Source organism: Fundulus heteroclitus, unplaced genomic scaffold (genome assembly GCF_011125445.2).
Source record: "Fundulus heteroclitus isolate FHET01 unplaced genomic scaffold, MU-UCD_Fhet_4.1 scaffold_532, whole genome shotgun sequence".
Taxonomy (NCBI): domain Eukaryota; kingdom Metazoa; phylum Chordata; class Actinopteri; order Cyprinodontiformes; family Fundulidae; genus Fundulus; species Fundulus heteroclitus.
This window is the reverse complement of record NW_023396959.1, coordinates 38,493-57,904: the sequence shown is the minus strand read 5'-3', so window position 1 is coordinate 57,904 and position 19,412 is coordinate 38,493. Positions and strand designations below refer to the sequence as shown.

At 40.7% G+C, this 19,412-nt stretch overlaps 1 protein-coding gene across 1 annotated transcript in view; it reads left to right on the top strand.

Annotated features, from left to right (window-relative positions):
- The window catches only part of LOC118556334 (exocyst complex component 4-like), a gene marked incomplete at its 5' end in the record, with an annotated part of 36,558 nt that extends 17,822 nt beyond the window's left edge, over positions 1–18,736 (top strand). Inside the window, 3 exon segments of the mRNA XM_036132735.1 lie at positions 866–1,044; positions 1,371–1,530; positions 16,240–18,736. Coding sequence (XP_035988628.1) covers positions 866–1,044; positions 1,371–1,530; positions 16,240–16,477 — 577 coding nt within the window.
- Between the last annotated feature and the right edge of the window lie 676 nt (positions 18,737–19,412).

The window sequence follows — 19,412 nt, the reverse complement described above, 5'->3', positions numbered from 1 at the left end:
TGGGGTGTCACAATCGCTGATAAGTGGGAGACAATGTAAACAGATGATACTTAATGATGGATACTATTTTCTAAGTTGGCTTGAGACTGTGAAGAATTATCTTCCTCAAATAAAAATATCTTCAGCTCCTCTATAACTGCCACCTTTAGCCCTTTTATTTTGCTGAGCCACTAAAAAAATATTTTTATTTTGGTAGATGTACCAACAGATTTTTCTCCAATCCAGGGGTGAACCAAAGGTTGTGTGAACACATATCCTTCAGGCTGTTGCTTTGCAGGGAATGTCACTTGCAAATGTCCAATTATTTTGAGCCCTCTGACAGAATATGTTAAGGAGCTGTAATTTCTATACATACATTCCTTTCTGCTCTAAAGTACATCCTCCTGAAGGCTCTTCAACTAATGTTTATCAGGTTTAAATTTATGTTGGTATAAAAAAAAAGTTGTTTACATACCGGTATTGAAACTATGCCCTAGATTTACATGATGTTAAAGCTTTTCTCTCAACACCCCTAAGGAAAATGTTGCATATTCAGTGTGGTGCTCTCCGGCACTCTGCCTAGCCTAATGATATCCAGCAGTGATGTAGTTGTAGTTGAATACTTATGAAACCGAATAATTTTTGTATAAATTATAGGGTTTAAAAGCAGGTAGACAGTTCACATTATACCCACTTAATACTGGGATTTAAAAGACTAATATAATACCAGCAGGTGGCTGAAACGTTCTTGAGGAATAGAATTGTAAATGATAGTTTGAGGAACGGCGCGCATTTAATGACGATTTGATTTAATCCTTACAGTTAAATATGTTTCAACTTTTATCTACTTTCTTTTTATTAACTGTCCTCCCCTGCTTTACTCCAGGGTGCATTGTTTCCATTACCTGATCCCCCTGACCAAGCAGGGGAACTATGCCATTGTGGCCAATGTGGAAAGCATGGACTACGACCCCCTGGTGGTCAAACTGAACAAGGACATCTCGGCTATAGAAGAAGCCATGGGAGCCGCTTTGCAGCAGCACAAGTTCCAGTATATATTTGAAGGTATGCTGGACCCTGGTGGGGTCAAAAGGTTCTGCCTATTCCCTTATAGCAGGGTTTCCCCCCCATCCATCTTTACCCATCCTTCCTTAAACACTGACATGATTTTTGCCATATATTCATAGTTAACCATTTATATTTTTAAATTGGCCATTAAAGGACTGAAACAATTGAGTCTAGAATGGTATTGACTATTTACATGAAAAATATGGGGGAACCTTGTGAGTGTTTCAAGTATTTTTGAGCATACTCGATATGTATTTTTCTTCTTTAGTCAACAGTCAGCTGTCTACATCCTAATAAAGCCTTTTTTAATGCCCCCCCCCCAGGTCTTGGTCATCTCATTTCCTGCATTCTAATCAATGGAGCTCAGTACTTTAAGAGGATCAGCGAGTCTGGCATCAAAAAGATGTGTAGAAACATCTTTGTCCTCCAGCAGAACCTCACAAACATCACCATGTCCAGAGAGGCCGACCTCGACTTTGCCAGGTCAGAGTCTCTCTTTTTTTTTTCTGTACTGGCCCAATGTGTTTAAAAAGAAAACAAAAACTATGTCGAGGACTGGCGACAGGAAAAAAGTGCAGTTGCCGTTCACACTAGAGGCGCTCCAAGAAAGTTCTAAGGCGGCATTTGGAGACATCTACTACTTACTACTTCCTGATTCTTAGAGATCTTGGAGGAGTGAATTTTTTGGATCAAAAATTCTTTCACAAAATAAATTTTATAAACGGACAGTGAAAATCCAACTTTTGTGCAGAACTTATTAGATGCAGTTTTGCGATGCATCATTTCTCCAAGTTCAAAAAGAAGCAATGTCAGTGCACAAGAGCGACAGAAGGTTACGTTGTTTTTTTTTTTTCAATTGCTTGTTTGTGTTTTCTTCACAATCATTGATGTAAAATTTGCCGACTCTACATGCTGTCGCCCGTTGATTCCCAGGCCCAACAGGCTTCTGCATCTCCGTGAACGTGGCAGAAAGAGGGGACACTATTTTTATGCCATTTCCTTACCTTCTTTCTAGGAGAATCTGATATTTATGTGCGTTAAAGGGCTGGTGTAAACATGAAGGCATAAGAGTCCTCAGGTCAGGAAAGATTCTCATTGCATCTCAAGAGCGGTTTGAAAGGGAAGTAGAGAAGGTTGCATGGATAGAAGTTGCCTGAAATAATCACAAGGAACATACAGTATGCAGAGATCATAGGGGAAAAAGGAGAATTATTGAGCGATAAAACTTAAGGAGTGAATCATATGGTGAAGAGTTAATTAGTTCCTTTTAACATCTCCTAAAATATGCCATATTTTTTTAGTGCGTTGGTGATCGTGTGCCAGCAGAGTTTGGACATTATTATTAATGCACTTTGGTATAAACGCAGCACAGAAAATAAACTAAGGAGGTAAAGTGTAATGACCTGAACTGTTCTGGACCGTACCGGATGTGGCGGTGATTAGCATGTTATTTCTTCCTCCTGTCTGCTTTGATTACGGTGAAATGGGGGTGATGGCTTTTTGTGTCTTTTCTCTCTTTCTCCCACTCTCCCTGATTACGAGGCGTGGGCGGTGTGGAAGTGTTGATTGGGAATTGCAAAGCTCATTGTTTACACATTCATGGCTTTTTGGATTGGCCGGCCTCCGGCTCCCAGATACAGATTCTCACAAACGCATACAAAATCCCCACATACACACACCTGTAGTGATCCCTCACTCCCACGCATGCAAAGATACTCTGAACAGCCAATTAGCATGTTTAAATATATATTTTTTATTCAGCCTTCAACTGGAACTAGCCTTATAGTTGTTTTAAAGTAAGCAGTTGATATACCAAGACTATGGAGGGAAAACGAGTATTGAACAGGTCAGCGTTCTTCTTAGTGAATGTATGTTTAACGGCTCTAAGGACATAAAATCCACACCCCCAAGCAACCCAAATAATCTACACCTTCAAAGAAATCAACACAAATTAGTCCATAAATTAGGTGTAATAACGTGGAATGACTCAGGGAATAAGCATTGAACACATTAAAATGAGGTTGAAAAATGCAACGAACGCCAAATAATAGCTTAAACTTGTCTGTAGTGGGAAACAATTCTGCCTCCTATCAGTGCAAATAACTGCCATCTGTTTTAGTCCTAAATTACCTCTTAAAAGGGGTTCTCCTTACTCAGGTATCACATGATTTGTGTAAGCAAAACACAGCAGGCTAAAATCAAAGTCAAGAAGGCTTTCATTCACTGGTTGAAAGTCTGGTTTGCCTTCAATTGAAGCCCGCTATAGCTGCCATGACCCAGATCACAGAGAATCCGCACAGGCTTGCAGAACATAAGAAAAGAAAGGTGTCCATCGCCTTTTGAAATGAGGATTTGTCTTTGACATCTGACTAAACAAGGACCTGTAAAACATACGGAGAATAAAGAAGGAGCAAAGAGCTCTCTCAAGACCTTGTTATAAAACATACTGATTTCATTGTGAATTTCCGAAAGTCATAAACCTAAAAAGGATTTCTGTTTTTGGATTCAGTAGAATAATCAGAAGTGTTCTTAGCAAGGTACTCACTTTGAGGACAGGAGAGACCTGAAATGGGCAGAAACCAGGAAGTAGAGCACTCATCCGTAATGGCCCTTATTCACACTCGCTGCCCAAAACTCCACTGCTGAAGAAAAAACACGTTAAAGCATCTTTAATGCAGTGAAATACTAACAAAATATGCTTTGGATAGATGAGACCCAAATTTAACTCTTTAGAGGTCATTCAAAACCCAATGTGTGGTGAAGAAAGTACTCTACACAGTTGAAAAACCTCCTGAAGATCAGCGTGATTGAAAAATAATCCAGATTTGAAGATGGTGTTAGTTAAAGGAGTGTGAAGCTTTTTTTATATATAATAAATGTATTCTAGTCAATTTAATCTAATTCCTCATTGCACATGAGTGCTTCTTTTAGACATATGTGTAAATATTTTCTGTCTTGGATTGATGTGATCAGTAAATGGTCATTTTGACCAAAAAACTAGCTTATTTCAAGCACAGAAATGTTAATGTAGTTTTTTTTTTTTAGATTGTATCATTTCTTCTTCTTTTTCTTATGAAGAACATCAAAAAATGTCCTGAGATGTTTTGTTTGTTCTTGAACTTGTAACAAATCGCTCTTGCATTTATTTAGAGTTATAAGCTCCTGTTCTGTTCACAAGCTATTACTGACACAGATGTGCAAAACAGGTATGATCGAAAGTAGCATGAACTCAAACTGAAACATCACAGACTCCATCCATCCATCCATCCATTTTCCAAACCGCTTAATCCCTCATGGGGTCGCGGGGGTTGCTGGTGCCTATCTCCAGCGTTCATTGGGCGAGAGGCGGGGTACACCCTGGACAGGTCGCCAGTCTGTACATCACAGACTCAAACTGAATATTTTGATATTATGGAGAAAATCGACATACTTCAACATACTGATAAATGATAATTGTGTAACTCCCATTGACAATTGAACAGTGATTAGTCTTTTCCTATAACATTTAAAAAAAAGAATGAGAACAGAGTCTAGGGTTCACTTGTAAACTCACCCCCATCTGTGAATCATCTCTGTGTCAGCTTGGCCACATGTTTTGGATGATCATCCTGCTGAAAGACCTCAAAAAAGGATACATTTTCTGTTTTTTGCACAAGGCCATCTGACTTCTGTTCAAAATCTTGGGATTTTCATAATGCATTGCTTTCTGAAGTGTCCAAGGGCATTTGGAAGAGGAACAGAACATCATCATCATAATCTCTGTCCCTTTTTCCCCCCACAAATTCATCCTGGTTAAAGCCAGACTTACCTCCAGCCACTGTTGCAGAAAAGCTCAATCTTACTCTCGCCCGACCAAAGGATGCTGTTTGTCTCCGGTCAAAGTCCCAGTAGACTTTAGCGAACTCCACATTGTTATGAAGGACAGAAAATATTTAGTTTTTTTCTGGAATGTCTCCTAAACAACAGGTTGGCATGGAGATGGTATTTAGTGCTGGCTATGGACACTTTTTCCCCCTCAATTCCTTCTTTTTGTGAAATTAAATTAAAAAGACAAATTTGTGGCTTGAAAGTTTTTTATTTGTTTTTTTTTTTGCACACATCATTACCAGGGTTAGTGAGTTTAGAGGCTGCTGTGTGCAATCCCTGCTCTCTGGGTTTAGCTCTTTTTGAGTGCTGTTATAAATGAGAAAGTCCTCGGGGGATTAAAATGTGTCTCACCTTTTCATACTGCCACCTTCGAGGACCAAAAAAAAGAGTAATTTATTGGACTCCCTGTGCAACACAGACTTGTAATTGAGTGCATAATCTTGTTGTTTTAAAGCTTTACAGTTTGGGAGTAAAGACGTTCAAAGAAAACCAGAATAAGCAGTGACAAACAGTCTGAAGCAATGGGACCCAAAGAAAGGATGGCAAATAATCAAGGGACGAAAAAAAATAAAACAAATCACAGCAGGGTGTCTGCTTTACAGACCGGCTGCAGATGTTTTGCGGTAAAACCGTGCACCTGTTTCTGCCCCTGTGTGTGTGTGTGTGTGTGTGTGTGCGCGTTTTGATCATTTGTGTTTGTGTTTTGGCTGCAAGAGCACCATAACAGCCAATGATCCGAGTTAAAAACTACAGTAAGGCCCGGTTGTCAGCACTGCAGAGCAAATGAAGACACACAAACGCACGCACACACACAAACCTCTGTTTGCCTTTCCCACAGAGTGAAAACGGTGGGGAAACAGTGTCACCTTGTGGCTAAACTCTTGCTTGCATGCTGCAAGAAGAAATTGTGAAAACTTACAGTGTATCCAGTTGTCAGAGTTGCACCTGCTGATTTGACCCGCGCGTGTGTCTTTGTGTTAGTGTGTGTGTGTGTGAGCAGGTGGATTTGTATCGTCCCAACGCGGTCTCGTGTCGCTCAGTCAGAAGTTTGGCAGCAACATAAGCTTGCATGTCAAGGTCAAACACACATACACAAACGATCAGAGAAACACACACACACACACTCTAACCATCTGCTCAGAGACAGGGCTCGTTTGGCAAACCGGCGTGTCACCGCAAAGTCATCTCAGAGTGTGTGTGTGTGTGTGTGTGTGTGTGTTTCTGTTTATTGACGCCGCACTCAACCTTATCACTCTACTGATCACCTCTTGTTGTCCGCTGTGGCCACCCGTCTCCCTCTCTTTCTATCGCTCTCTTTCTGTTTATGCTGATGTTTTTCTTCGACGGGAGCTGAGATAAGTTAAACTTAGGAAGTTGCTGGTGAGTCCTTTTATCTTGAAATAACACCAGAAGACTGTGTAGTTACACATGACAGGTGAATTTTCTTTTAAAATAGGACAATAAAACAATTAAAAATTCGGACAACTTTAATCGCTGTCCTTGGAGGGCTGGACGATATAGGAAATCATATTGATCGATATTGATAATTATCAACAAAGTTAAAACATACATTTTGAGTGCAGCCCTGACCATTTTATGCTGTTGCTTAACAACCTATTTTTAGACACAGAACACACAAACACTGAATTCAATCTCAACTCTTTATTAAACTAACTTTTTTACCTAAACGGCAATGTTTTTAAAATAGAAAAAAAGAACGCTTGCTCTCTGAACTCTTTGAAGGGGGCGGGGCCTGGTTCCTGGGTCTGCATTGTGATTGGTTGGGAGGAATCTAATGACTGTAATATTAACCTACATGATGGGCTAGAATGCAAAAGGAAGGAAAACTGTTCTATTGCACTTTTTATTGACCCTTTTTTCTATCATCGATATAATTCTGTCGATCGATATATATCGTTATTGAATTATCGTCCAGCCTTATGTCCTTGCATGTGTATGTGTACATGTATTTTGTTTTTTTGGTTCCTGTTGAGAATGGGCAACAACAGGGTATCTATTTGATTTGAAGTGCAAAGAGGCCTGATCACATGTTAAAATGTTTGCCTTATGATCTATTTTAGTACTTCCGCACAAACTTGAATCAGACTGTATTTTTCTTTCTTTCAGAAAACAAAATTTCAGGGTTAATACACAAACAATGCTTTTTTTTCCCCCCCTTGTCCCATTGTCTAAAGCAGGGGCGTCAAACTTGTTTCTGTATTGGGCCCCTTTGGCATTATGAAGTCATTAAAAGGACTGGTTGCACGCGTATAGATGATACTTTTGATTTCATTATCTCATTTCAGTTCACATAGAAATACAAAGAAAATGCACAGCAACATAAAAGTAGCACCATTAGGCTAGGTTTATACAGTTTATATGCAAAAGAAGCTGATATCGGGGTGAGTTACTCTTTAAACTCATCATTCTGCATTACTTTTCTAAGTTGTTTTAATATGTTGTGGGAAAACTGACATCTAGTGGCAGGTTGCTTTTACTACACAGTTTTAAAAAATCAACAGTCTCTACAGGAGGTAAAGTTTTAGCCACTTTATACAACTTAAAAGGATATATGCCTCTACTTTATGACATTGTATGCCTTTTTTGGCTCTTGAGGGCAGGATTAATTGCCTTGACGGGATGCGAGCCTTGAGTTTTACACGTGGTCCAAAGCATTCATTAATTTTTATCATATTTATCTGTCCAGCACTCCTTTCATCCATCCACTGTTTGTTCAGCCTTCCCCTCCTTTAATGTTTTTATTATGAAAATTACCCTAAAGTTTGCCATTGACAAGCTTAAATGGCAAATTGTCATTAAGATCTGAAGAGTCCATTAGCTTAAGTATGTTTTTCAGGCACAGACCGAGGCACTATTACAAATTCACCAAAAGTAAAGCTCTGAGCAGTCTGGTGACCCATGAATGCAGGTTGGAGGGTTGTCATAACACAAACAACGAATCTGCTGCAGCTTATCCAACCAGTTAGCTTAAACAGGAGTCTGACAGCCTCATTCTGGCGACACCCCCAGGGTTCATCCCATCTCACCCACCTGTCTGCCACTGGAACGGTTCCAGTGTTCCAGTGTGCATGTCTGTAATGCACAATGAGGTGTTGCACTCTGTATTTTTCTTAAAGTCTGCCTCCCCGGTGGCTGTGCATCTCTGAGACTCACTGCGTTGGCAAATAAACTGTCTCTGGCTTTAAGCTCATGTGTGTCAAGGTGAAAGCCTGGTGTGTCCTCCCAGATTGTGGTTCTAAGTACAGTTGACGGCCATGTCAGGAGGTAGTGGGTGTCAACAGATGAAAGCGTTCGCATTTAGGCCGGGTTGCAGTACACTGTCACTTCTGTCTCCCTCCTTGTCACCTTGTGTTTCTTGCTTTATCTCTCTCCTTCCTCTTTTTCTCCCCCCCCTTCTCCTTGTCGTTTTCTTGTTTTTGCCATAGTCCAATCACTCGCACCGCCTCGGCTCAATTGAAATTCTCCTCCTTCCCGTCTACCTGCAGCCTCTCTCCTCTGCCGCTCTTGTTCCCTGCGTGCATGCGCAAGACGGCGTGTGATAAGGCGGCTCTTTGTTGATGGCGCCTGTCTCCATGCTTTCTGCTTGCTATATGCACACGTCACAGCACGACGGCACTCGCCTTTGCTGATGAAGCTAGTCGAGAGTTTGTGTGTGTTCATGCGTATGTTTGTGCCGATGCTGCATGATGAGACCGGTCTTTGCTGATGAAGCTTCAGCCCCGGTCTCTGCAGACCTTTCCTCATTACCAGAGGAGAGACAAATGCACAGCTCTGGAGGGAGATGGAGTCAGGAGGAGGGAAGGGAGGTATTGCACACGGATTCAAAGAGCCAAGAGGATGTTAAGACTAAGATTAGAGGTTCACAAAGCCACCTTACCATTTATGTTTAGCAGTAAAACACAGGTGTCATCCGTTAGTTACTTTAAAGGTTTGTTTCAGTTCCCATAACAAGATTTACAAGCAGACATAAATGAATGAACCCTTTAAACACAGCATTACACCTAAAAAAAATACAATTAGTCCACAGCTTACGTTGAGCATCATAGTCTCCAGTTGTCATAGTAACATATGTTTTCCAACATGCAAGTCTTTCAGACTCTTTACAGTCAGATATTCCTCCTCAGAGCAGAGAAGAAGATTTACTACAGGTGAATATATAGGACTCAGTAAATGGCTACTTGGCTTAAAGCTTTTTCATTAGTGGGATAACGTGCTGTCAGACACCTGGATACTTATCTTTGAGAAGAAATACAAAGGCAGTGTAAACAGTTGCAGCTGTTTAAACATATATATATGATATTCAAAAGTATATATGTAAACTCCTGACAGAAAGCCCATGTTGAGATGTTGGCCAACAACGACAACCTCTGGGTGTTTTAAAGCAAATCATCCTATTATGTTAATGTGATTAATCTTTCGGTGAATAAAAATACTAATTATGACATCTATAAGACCGTAGCATCAGAAAGACCACAGTCATCATGCTGGTCCCCTCCCACCACGTCTTTGTGCTCCTGCCCTCCGGTCGGAGGCTGCAGAGGGTTTGGGCCAGAACATCCAGACTTTGGAAGAGCTTCTCGCCTCAGGCCATCAGGACAATGAACTTTCTTGACAAGCTGCCCTCTATTCAACCTGTTAGCTCCAGGGATGGATGACATGAGCTGAATGCACATGCACTGTTGAAATGTCTGTCGCGTTTTTAAGCGTTGACTGTGTGTGTGTGTGTGTGTGTGTACCTTCTCTTGAACCTTGCTAATAAGTTTTACCAGGTGGCCATGCATTGATCATTTGTTCAACCAATGTTAATGTTATTTCCTTTTATTTTTTTATAACCTTAAAGGGAAATTCTACAATTTTACTAAAAACCTGAAGAAGTATGAAAGAAATTATGAAATATTGGCCTTTCCGGTGGTTTAAAAGCATATAAATAATTTAAAAAGTCACTTTTCTAGAGAAAAAAAACTAAATAAATAGAACTCGTGATTTACAAAAATTCAACATAAATGGCCATGACAGATGGAGTAAGTATTCTCAATTTCCTAAAAGAGGTGTTCTTTTGTGAGCTTAACATTTTTTAGGATTAAAAATGTGTTTTGCTATGGTTTATACTTTTCATGGCCTCTGTTAAATCTCCTGACAGGAACGGATTGCTTCATAAACTTAAATTAAAACTCGCTCCTCCTACATCTTGCTGAACCAGATTGTATGTTAGCACTTTTCTTTCCTTTCCTTTCCTACCACATTGGTAACGATTACCTGAAGAGACTTTTTAGGAACAAATGACATGCGAGACACATTATTGTAGTTGACCTACAGATTTTGGGTTTTGTTGGAGTCTATGTTCTCATAACAATGTTTTGACTGGTATATTGCTGTAGTGCAGCTAAACCGTCAGGAGTACAGAAAAGTGAGACTTTAAGCTGCTTTTGAATATCTACCCAGATGCTGACAAGAATAACTTGAAAACATATGTAAGATTTCTGTGTTTTTATTTCATTTATATATGTTTTTTTTTCTGAATAACATCAACTTACAACCAATTGGAAATTAGCCAAAGGCTAAAATACTACAAATATAAGTAAATGTGTCATATTTTAGCCTTTTGCTAATTTCCAAAGTACAACAATGTGTCTATTTCAATCAATACAATTTTAGTTATTTGAATGTGCCACAATCAATTAATTCAACTCTGTAGGCAAATTGCACACAGATTGGACTTGCTAAAGAGAGCTTTTAGATCCCTGCGCCATGTGCCGGATTGTTAGGTTAGCAATCGGCCAGTCTCCGACAACGTCCTGACCTCTTGCTCCGCACGGGACAAACCACCATATTAACGTTCCACTAATGAACTACTATTTAAACTGCAGGCTTTTCTATAGCTACACATGGCCATGGTGTTAAGCACTGATGAATTTGATCTTCCACAGGTAACGTCATCACTCTTCTGCAACTTTCGGCTGTAATCTCGGCTGCCTTGTGTTCATTTTGTTTTGCTTTTCCTTTTTTCTATGTTTACATAGATTTCAGCTTTGAATTCCAACATAATAGAATATGTGTGCTGTGCTGTTAGGATAGGTGAGATAAAATGACAGGAACAAAATAAAAAGCCTTGGTGCCAGGAGGTATTTGTTACAGCATCAACCAGGCTTGGTCCCAGCTGATACACAGGTTGATCCACATGCTTGCTCGTTTTCTTTGTTTTTTTTGTTTTTTCTTAACCTCTCTTGCTCATCTTTCCCCTACTAACTAATGTGTTTTTCCAAACGTGCTGACAGAGGCAGCCTGTAATGGCTTTAATATTGTATACGCAACAAATGAGGGGAAATGAATTGTGCTGAATCTCATCTTTCTTCCACTTTTCAATTCTCCTCGCCGCGTCTCTCTTGTTCCATTGTCACGTGTCCGTCCCGCACTGCCGTCGCATCATAAATTTATTTAATATTCTTTGCATACGTGGAGAGGTAGGAGGAAGCTAATTAAAATTTAATGAAATGCACTCCACAGAGGCACGTTCGCGCACATATACACGGAAGCTGATTACTAAATCAGAGCTCTTATAGATTGGACTTGTGGAGGAAGCAGGTGGAAATTGGCAAAAAAAACAACAAAAAAATGCAGTGTTCATGTGTGGGTAACGGAGTGTACACAGAGGGAGGCTGAGGACTGTAAAGACTCTAAAGAGGAGGGCAATCAAAACAATTCACTGTGGTGCTGTTTGAAAAATCAGGCTTGTTTCATTAACCAGTTGCTACTCTACCAAAGGGACAAGTATGTGTGTGCGTGTTATAGTGTGTAAGCCACAAGGGCTTCTTTCTTGATGGTGGGGTGCGGAGAGATTTTAATCTTATTAACAGCCTTTCCCTGTTCGGCAAATAGCTTTCCAACTGCTTGGGTAATGAACTGTTTGAAAGTGTTTTCAGCACACGCTAAAATATATCACTCAGACACATTGATAGATCGACTAACACGCGCGCACACACACGTTTTGCTTTCCGGACCACCCTCCCCCTCCCCTATGTGCTGAACAAAACCCGGATTGCCAGCAGTCCTCACGGCTCAGACACCCAAACAAACACGGGCTCTCAGCAGACAGATGACGGTTCACAACGCCGTCTCGTGGCGGAGGCAGTTTTTGTCACATGAGATCCTACAGAACTATAATGTACACAGTGGGATTTAGTAGCCCCTTATCAGTTGTAAACAAGAGAAATAAGATCAATTTTCCCAGCAAACTAGTAAATTAATATCAGTATTACACAAACAAGTAACTATTCAGCTGGGGATTTTATTCATTATAACACGCTTTGCGTTACAGAGTTACAGCAACCTAATGCCGGTCCAGCCCTCTACCACCACCGTGTTTGACTGTAGGATTACTTTTATAAATGCTTTTGGTTTATGCCAAATGTAACAGGGTGTACACCTTACAAGACGTTTCACTTTAGTCTTGTTTATCTACAGAATATTTTCTCAAAAAGCAAGAGGATCTTTAAGGTGTTTTTTTTTGGCAAATTTGAAAGAGGCTAGTGTCCGCTAGAGACGGAGTAAATATCACTCATTTCCATTTTTCTGAATCAAAAAGACTGACCTAAACTGAGGCAGTTGAGGCTTGCAGTGCTTCAGATGTTGTTCTGGTTTCTTTTGTGACTTTGATAGCCCAGTGAGTCCTGAGAAGGTTTACCACTTTTTTATGCTTTCTCTATTTGTGGGTAATGGCTCTCACTGTGGTTTACTGAAGTCCCAAAACCTCAAAAATGGCTTTATAACTATTGAAAGATGTCAAGGACTTTGTCATATTTTGAATATGTTCAAACCGAGGCACAAGAAGATCTGTTGGCGTACTTCATGTTGTCAGGCAAGTTCACAATTTTTTGTGTGGAGAATGAACATTGAAATAATTTAAATATATATCAGTTTCTTTCTCAAAAGAAACTGATATATATTTTTAGAGATTTGCATGTTTTTTTCCATTAAATCACAGAACAAGGTGATTTCCCCTCACATGTAATAGCTGAATCTGGGGAATACAACTAGAATACTTAAGTACATTTATAAAGTACAGAGACAAAATCCTACATTTATGCTTCGTTTTATTGCAAGATGAGACCCGTTATTGTTGCCGTCTCGTCTCATCCTAACTTAAATAGCGAGTGTGCAATACTCAATCATTTCAACAGCTATTTCATAAAATGAATTCAAGGATGAAAAAAATGAACAAAGCCTTGAAGAGGAGTGAAGAGCAGAATGGAGGGTGAAGCAGAATGCAAATGCTTTGGCGATCAAGGGCGTCACTCGTCAAGGGAAGGCCAAAAAACAGATATTATGCACCTCTGTTCCTCATTTATCTCTAAAGTTGTCTGTCATTTACTCCATGGCTCTACCTTATTCATCCTTCCCTTTCGTAACACTTTTCAAGTTTTTTCTTCTGTTTTGTAGTTTTAAATCTAAAAAATATAGAATTTTATTAAGAACACCAGAGAGCTCAACTTCTTCTCCTTTTAAGGAAGCATCCATGTGAAAAATTGGGAGTCTGTGTCTGCTGTTACACAAAATGTAAAGTATAGAAATATTGAAATCTAAAATTTCTCTTCTAATAAAAAAACACCTTTAAAAAGAAATTCAAAGCCTTCATTTAGCTTAACAGAGTTACCATTATGCTCCTTCAGTGTCTTTCTTACAAAGCAGCAGGAGTGGCTGTTATTGGCTGACCAGCAGCTGTCCTTGGCCAAGGTGGGTAGTTTATTCTAATAAAGGAAGTCCTCCTTTCCTCTTAAGAGAAAAACGAGCCCTGCAGCAGTTTTGGCTGCAGCCTTCTCTGTCATTATTGACACAAATCGAACCTTTTTAAATAACACAACTATTCTGTATTGATTTTCAGGTTTGGTATATAAAAACAAATAGTGGCGAAGACTAAGAGTATAATCAGCGCGTGTCCCCTGCCTGTATTGAAACAAACTTGTCATGGAATATTTTTGAACGTTTCAGCCACAAACTTCAATTATTTGGTCTCTGTGTTACAGACCAACACAAAGCAACGCTTAATTATGAAGTGGAAGGGAAATGATACATGCAGTGACTTGCAAAAGTATTCATAGCCCTTGAACTTTTCCACATTTTCTCACATAACAACCACAACCATAAAGATATTTTACTGGAGTCTTATGTGAAAGACCAACACAAAGTAGTATGCAATTGTGAAGTGGAGAAAATTATACAAGATTTAAAACATTTTTACAAATAAAAAACTGAAAGATGTGGTGTGCAAAAGTATTCAGCCCCCTTTTCTCTGAGTTCAACCAATTACCTTCAGAAGTTGCCTGATGATTGCTAACAACTGAATCTGTGTTTAATCTAATCTCAGTAGAAATACAGCTGCTCTGTGACGGCCTCAGAGGTTGGTTAAGAGAATATTGGGGAGCAAACGGCATCATGAAGTTCACGGAACAGACCAGATAAACACACCAGGGATAAAGTTGTGGAGAATTTCAAAGCAGCTTTAGGCTATAAAAAGCTTTGATCATCTCACGGAGCGCTGTTCACTCCATCATCCAGAAATGAACAGACTATGGCACTACTGTCAACCTACTAAGACAAGGCCGTCCACCTAAACTTACAGGCCATACAAGGAGAGCACTGATCAGAGATGCAACCAAGAGGCCTCTGGTGACTCTGCATGAACTGCAGAGAACCTCAGCTCAGGTGGGGGAACCTGTCCACAGCACAACTATTAATGGTACACTGCACAAATGTGGTCTTTATGGTAGAGTGGCAAGAAGAAAGCCATTGTTAAAAGAAAAGCATTAAAAAGAAGAAAACCTGTTGGAGTCTGCAAAAGGCTTGAGGCTGGGGCAAAGGTTCACCTTCCAGCAGGACAATGACCCTAAACATAAAGCCAGGACTACAATAGAATAGTTTAAAACAAAACATATTCATCTGTTCAAAGTCCAGACCTAAACCCGATGGAGAATCTGTGGCGAGATCTGAAAACTGCTGTTCACAGACGCTCTCCATCTAATCTGACTGAGCTTGAGCTGTTTTCCCAATAGAATAATGGGCAAACATTTCAGTCACTAGATGTGTAAAGCTGGCAGAGACATACGCTAAAAGACTTGCAGCTGGAATTGCAGCAAAAGATGATTCTATGAAATATTTGCTCAGTGGGTTTAAAAATAAACGCCACACATTTCCGATATTTACTTGTCAAAAAATTTTGAAACCTATGCATCAGTTTCCAATTAACAATTCTGCACCACTTAGTGTTAGTCTATCATGTAAAATGCATGGAAGTTTAAGGTTGCTGTGTGACAAAATGCAGTGAAGTACAAGTGTTGTAGAAACTTTGGCTACGAATTGTAAAAGGTGAGCTAACTGTAAACGTGCCGTGTGTTGTAAACCACTTCTGCCGTCCTCTTCCTCAAGTCTGCTGCCGCAGCTGCTTTATGGGAGTGTAACATTTGGGCCTTAAGGGCACGAAAAGCTCAAATCTATTTTAGTGTTTGCCGGCATGAGCTTCCTCCTTTACACACTTCAGAGTTGTGCTACACAGGAACATGCATTTACTTTCCAAGGTGTTTGACCCGTTTTCCCCCGGAGCGAAAAAGATCTCTGCCATCTCCCACCGCATAACCTTACCTTGAGTCTTCTCTCTTTGCTTAGGAATGCGTGTTTCTCCTCAGGGTGGGTTCTGTATATTGATCTGGAGATATCTAGGGCATCAATACAAATTTTTTCTCTGCCGAGTCATAAAACATACAAACCCCCACCCTGAAGAATCCTGCCAAAGGTTGAATGCAGTTCGCCTAGACATAGTTGATCCAATTTATTCAGAAGCGTGCTGTTCAATAGTGCCCGCTGTCCATTTAACCAGCTTGCTTTATCAGTATGTGCTTCATGCGCTCTTTCAAATGGCCCATTGAGGCGTTTGGTCCCGATTAAAGAGCTGTTTATTCTACACTCGGTCCCTTTCCTCTTCTGTCTGTCTGCTATATTTCAGAAGAACAGGCTTAGTTATTGGGAGCCTGTAAATGCTTTCCCCTTTACCTGCAGCTCCCCGCAGCCGCGTCTTCAGGGCCTTGATGTCCGCTTGGAAAACAATCGAGCTTGACAGCAACAGCGGTTGGTCCGGCTTTTGTGTTTTCTCTTTGTTCTCCGCGTCTCTTTGATTCAGCCTTGCGAGAGCAAAGACGGGCATACATTACCTGTGTCTGTTTTTCTATATCTCCTCCCCGCATTCTTCTCCGGCTTCTCTCGCCGTGGCCCCCTTCTCTGATGTTATTCACCCGTATTTCCTCTCCTGTCTTCCAGGCAGTACTACGAGATGCTGTACAACACGGCAGACGAGTTGCTGAACCTGGTGGTGGACCAGGGCGTCCGCTACACCGAGCTGGAGTACATCAACGCCCTGTCCCTGCTGCACCGCAGTCAGACGGGCGTGGGGGACATGAGCACCCAGAACACCCGTCTCCAGAGGCTGAAGGAGATCATCTGCGAGCAGGCCGCCATCAAACAGGCCACCAAGGACAAAAAGATCACCACGGTGTAGCGACGAAAACCGAAGGGGATTACGCTGCCTGGCATCTTCTGTTGGGATGTTGTTTTACTGATGCATGAGATTGCCAAGAGAGTAAAGATCGCTTTAGACGTGAGATTGTAAGCGTTTGCTTTCAAGTGCGTCCTTTGTCGTTTTTTTTTTGCCTGATGTGATGAAAAGGGTTGTAGTTGAGAGCTGACACAGATATACGTCTTTCCACCTCTTGAACTGGAGATCATATAGGCTCATGCTGCACTGACTCACTCTAATTGGGAAGTTAGGTGACAGCCGGCACAACTGCAAACTTTGCAAGTCTGCTTTCTACATCGGGCGACTTGCATTGTCAGTTTCCGCTTTTTAAAAGACATAATAGATCCTCGCCGCATGCTGACCCTTCTAACAACCCTCCGCTCTCGGCAACAACAGCTCCAGTTAAAAACGGCACCATGTTGGACATTCACCTGAAACTCAGGGCCCTATCTCATCTCATTTTCCTATTAGAACCCAAACTGCTGCTCTCAATTACACCTCCATCTCTGCTCGCCCCGCCAGCCCCTGTGGGCTCACTGATTCTGGTTGCAATACCAGATGCCAGATTAGACCGTCTGAATGAGGCCACATCCTCCGTCTGCTGCCAATTTAGTCTGGTCCCTAAAGAGTGCCCTAGCTGAGAATTGTATCATATCTGCAGTTGTCAAAAATCTGTGTGTCGGGCTGCTTTGTTAACTTTCTGAAGTTAACTTGTGCAGCTATAGCAGAGGAAATTGCAACTTTTTATACATTCTTGTTCTGATCCGGTATACCAGAGTTAGCTTTTTTTGCAAAAAGTGTTCACCTCCCTTAAACCTCTCACATTTTCCATGTTGCAACCAAAATGTGTCGGTATTTTATCAGAGATTCAAAATATTTTCTCACACTTTCTTGCTAAATAGCTCTAGCTCAGTCAGGTTGGAGGGATAATATCTGTAAGCATAAAGTTTCAGTCTGTTTAGGGTTGTGTCGCTGTAAGGAGAATCCTTCACCCTAGTCTGTAATCCTTTACAGCCAATAACAGCTTTTCTTCTAGGATTGACGAGTATTTAGCTTCATCCAGCTTCGCATCAAAGCTGACCAAACTCCCTGTCCCATCTGTGGATAAAACATCCCCAAAGCATGACACTGCCACCACCATGCTCCAGTGTGGGTATTGTTCTGGGTGACCTCCATTGGTTTGTTTGTTTTCCATGCAGGCCAGATATTTAATTTTGCTCTCCTCTGATCATAGCACCTTCTTCTATATCTCTGCTGGGGTGCCCTCCGTGGCTTTTGAGAAACTTTAAACAAGATTTGTGCTTTTTTTTCTTGCCAACTTTCCATAAACCCAGATATGTGGAGTGCATGTCTAATTATACATCATGTCAACATATTCTCCCACCTGATCGCAGGGTTGCCACAGGTCTTGCTGGGTTACATAAAATCCTATTACGATACTTAAAAGGATGTGTTTGTAACATCAGAAAATGTGAAGGGAAAAAATAAAAGATCAATGGGTGTAAATGCTTTTTGCAGGGCGCTTTATAAATATATATAAAGGTGTGGGTGTTGCAATGCATCCCCTGCAGTCATTCTGGAAAATGACAGAGCTCTCTGTTTAAATGCCTAAAACTAAATCAAATCACATAAACACAAGAGAAGATCCCCAGTCGTCCCCCCCCCCTCCCTGTTTTCCCTTCATTAACTTTGCAGAGAAGTATTTAACGAGCGGAGGACGGAGAAATGGGAGCCTTGTCAATACGGTGGTCCCACTACAGGTCTCCTTGAAGCCCACGGAGCAATCCATCATAGTGACACACCGTGTGGAATCGATGGCGAAACAGCGATGGAGCTGCTGAGTGGGTCGCCTACTCCTCTGTAATGCACCCTCGGTGCAAAATCCGAGATGTGCTCATTCATTTGTTCGCTTCAGAACTACTTCTGAAAGGTTGCACAAGTGGAAACTTTAACACAATGTTCTCCAGCTGTGTCATGCTTCTCGTACACGCTATTAGGCTTTCATCACACGACAAAGCTGATTTTTATTGTCATGCGAGTAATTCCCGTAGGTTTTTATACACTAAGTTGTGCATCACATTTTTTTTTTCTTTCAATGCACACTACTTTTGCACTGCTATGGAATCCTACTATAGGATGCTACTTTGTTCCTTAGAAATGCATTCAAATTGGTTTGCTTAGAATTAGCCTCACATAACTTGTCCATGTATATGACAATAAAGATTTTTTAAAAATATTTTACATTTTTTCATCCTTCTGTACATTTCCCTTGCATTGTTTTTGTGTTTTCCATTGATGCTACTTAAGATCTATCTGTCTGTCGGTGCTTGAAGCTTTAGAGGTGGAGGGTTGTTGTTTTTTTTTTTTTTTGCCCATATCTGGAGCATGTCGGATCCAAAACCAACACTAGAGGATGTACTTAACCTGACAGGTGTGTTTCTGTGACACCGCTTTAAAGCATGAAGAGCTTAAGAGCGGGATATCGGGGAGAATAAACACAGACAGCACGCCACCTGAAGGCCTCAGTTGTTGTTGGCATAAATCCACATGGTGAACGGTTCTTGGCACAGTGCGTTACAAAGTCTGAGTGTCCCCGGAGCCCTGTAGATGTCATTGAGTTTGTAAAATCAAAATGTAGTAAATGGACAATCTAGCAGCTATACTTAAAACATGTTAATTTGCTTGAGGTTTTAAGTGATTTTTTTTAATCCTTAGATTTTCTTTTAACATTTCATAAATACATTTATCAATAAAATGTTTAATCATATTTTATCATCTTTCCACAGTTGCTCAATTTAGTTAAGGTCTGGACTTTGACTATGCCCTTCTGAATAGGCTTTGATAGGAACCGTTCCCCTGTAGCTCTCTGGTTGCTGTCATGCTAGATGGAGAGCCCTTTAATTCAGCTTTGTCATCA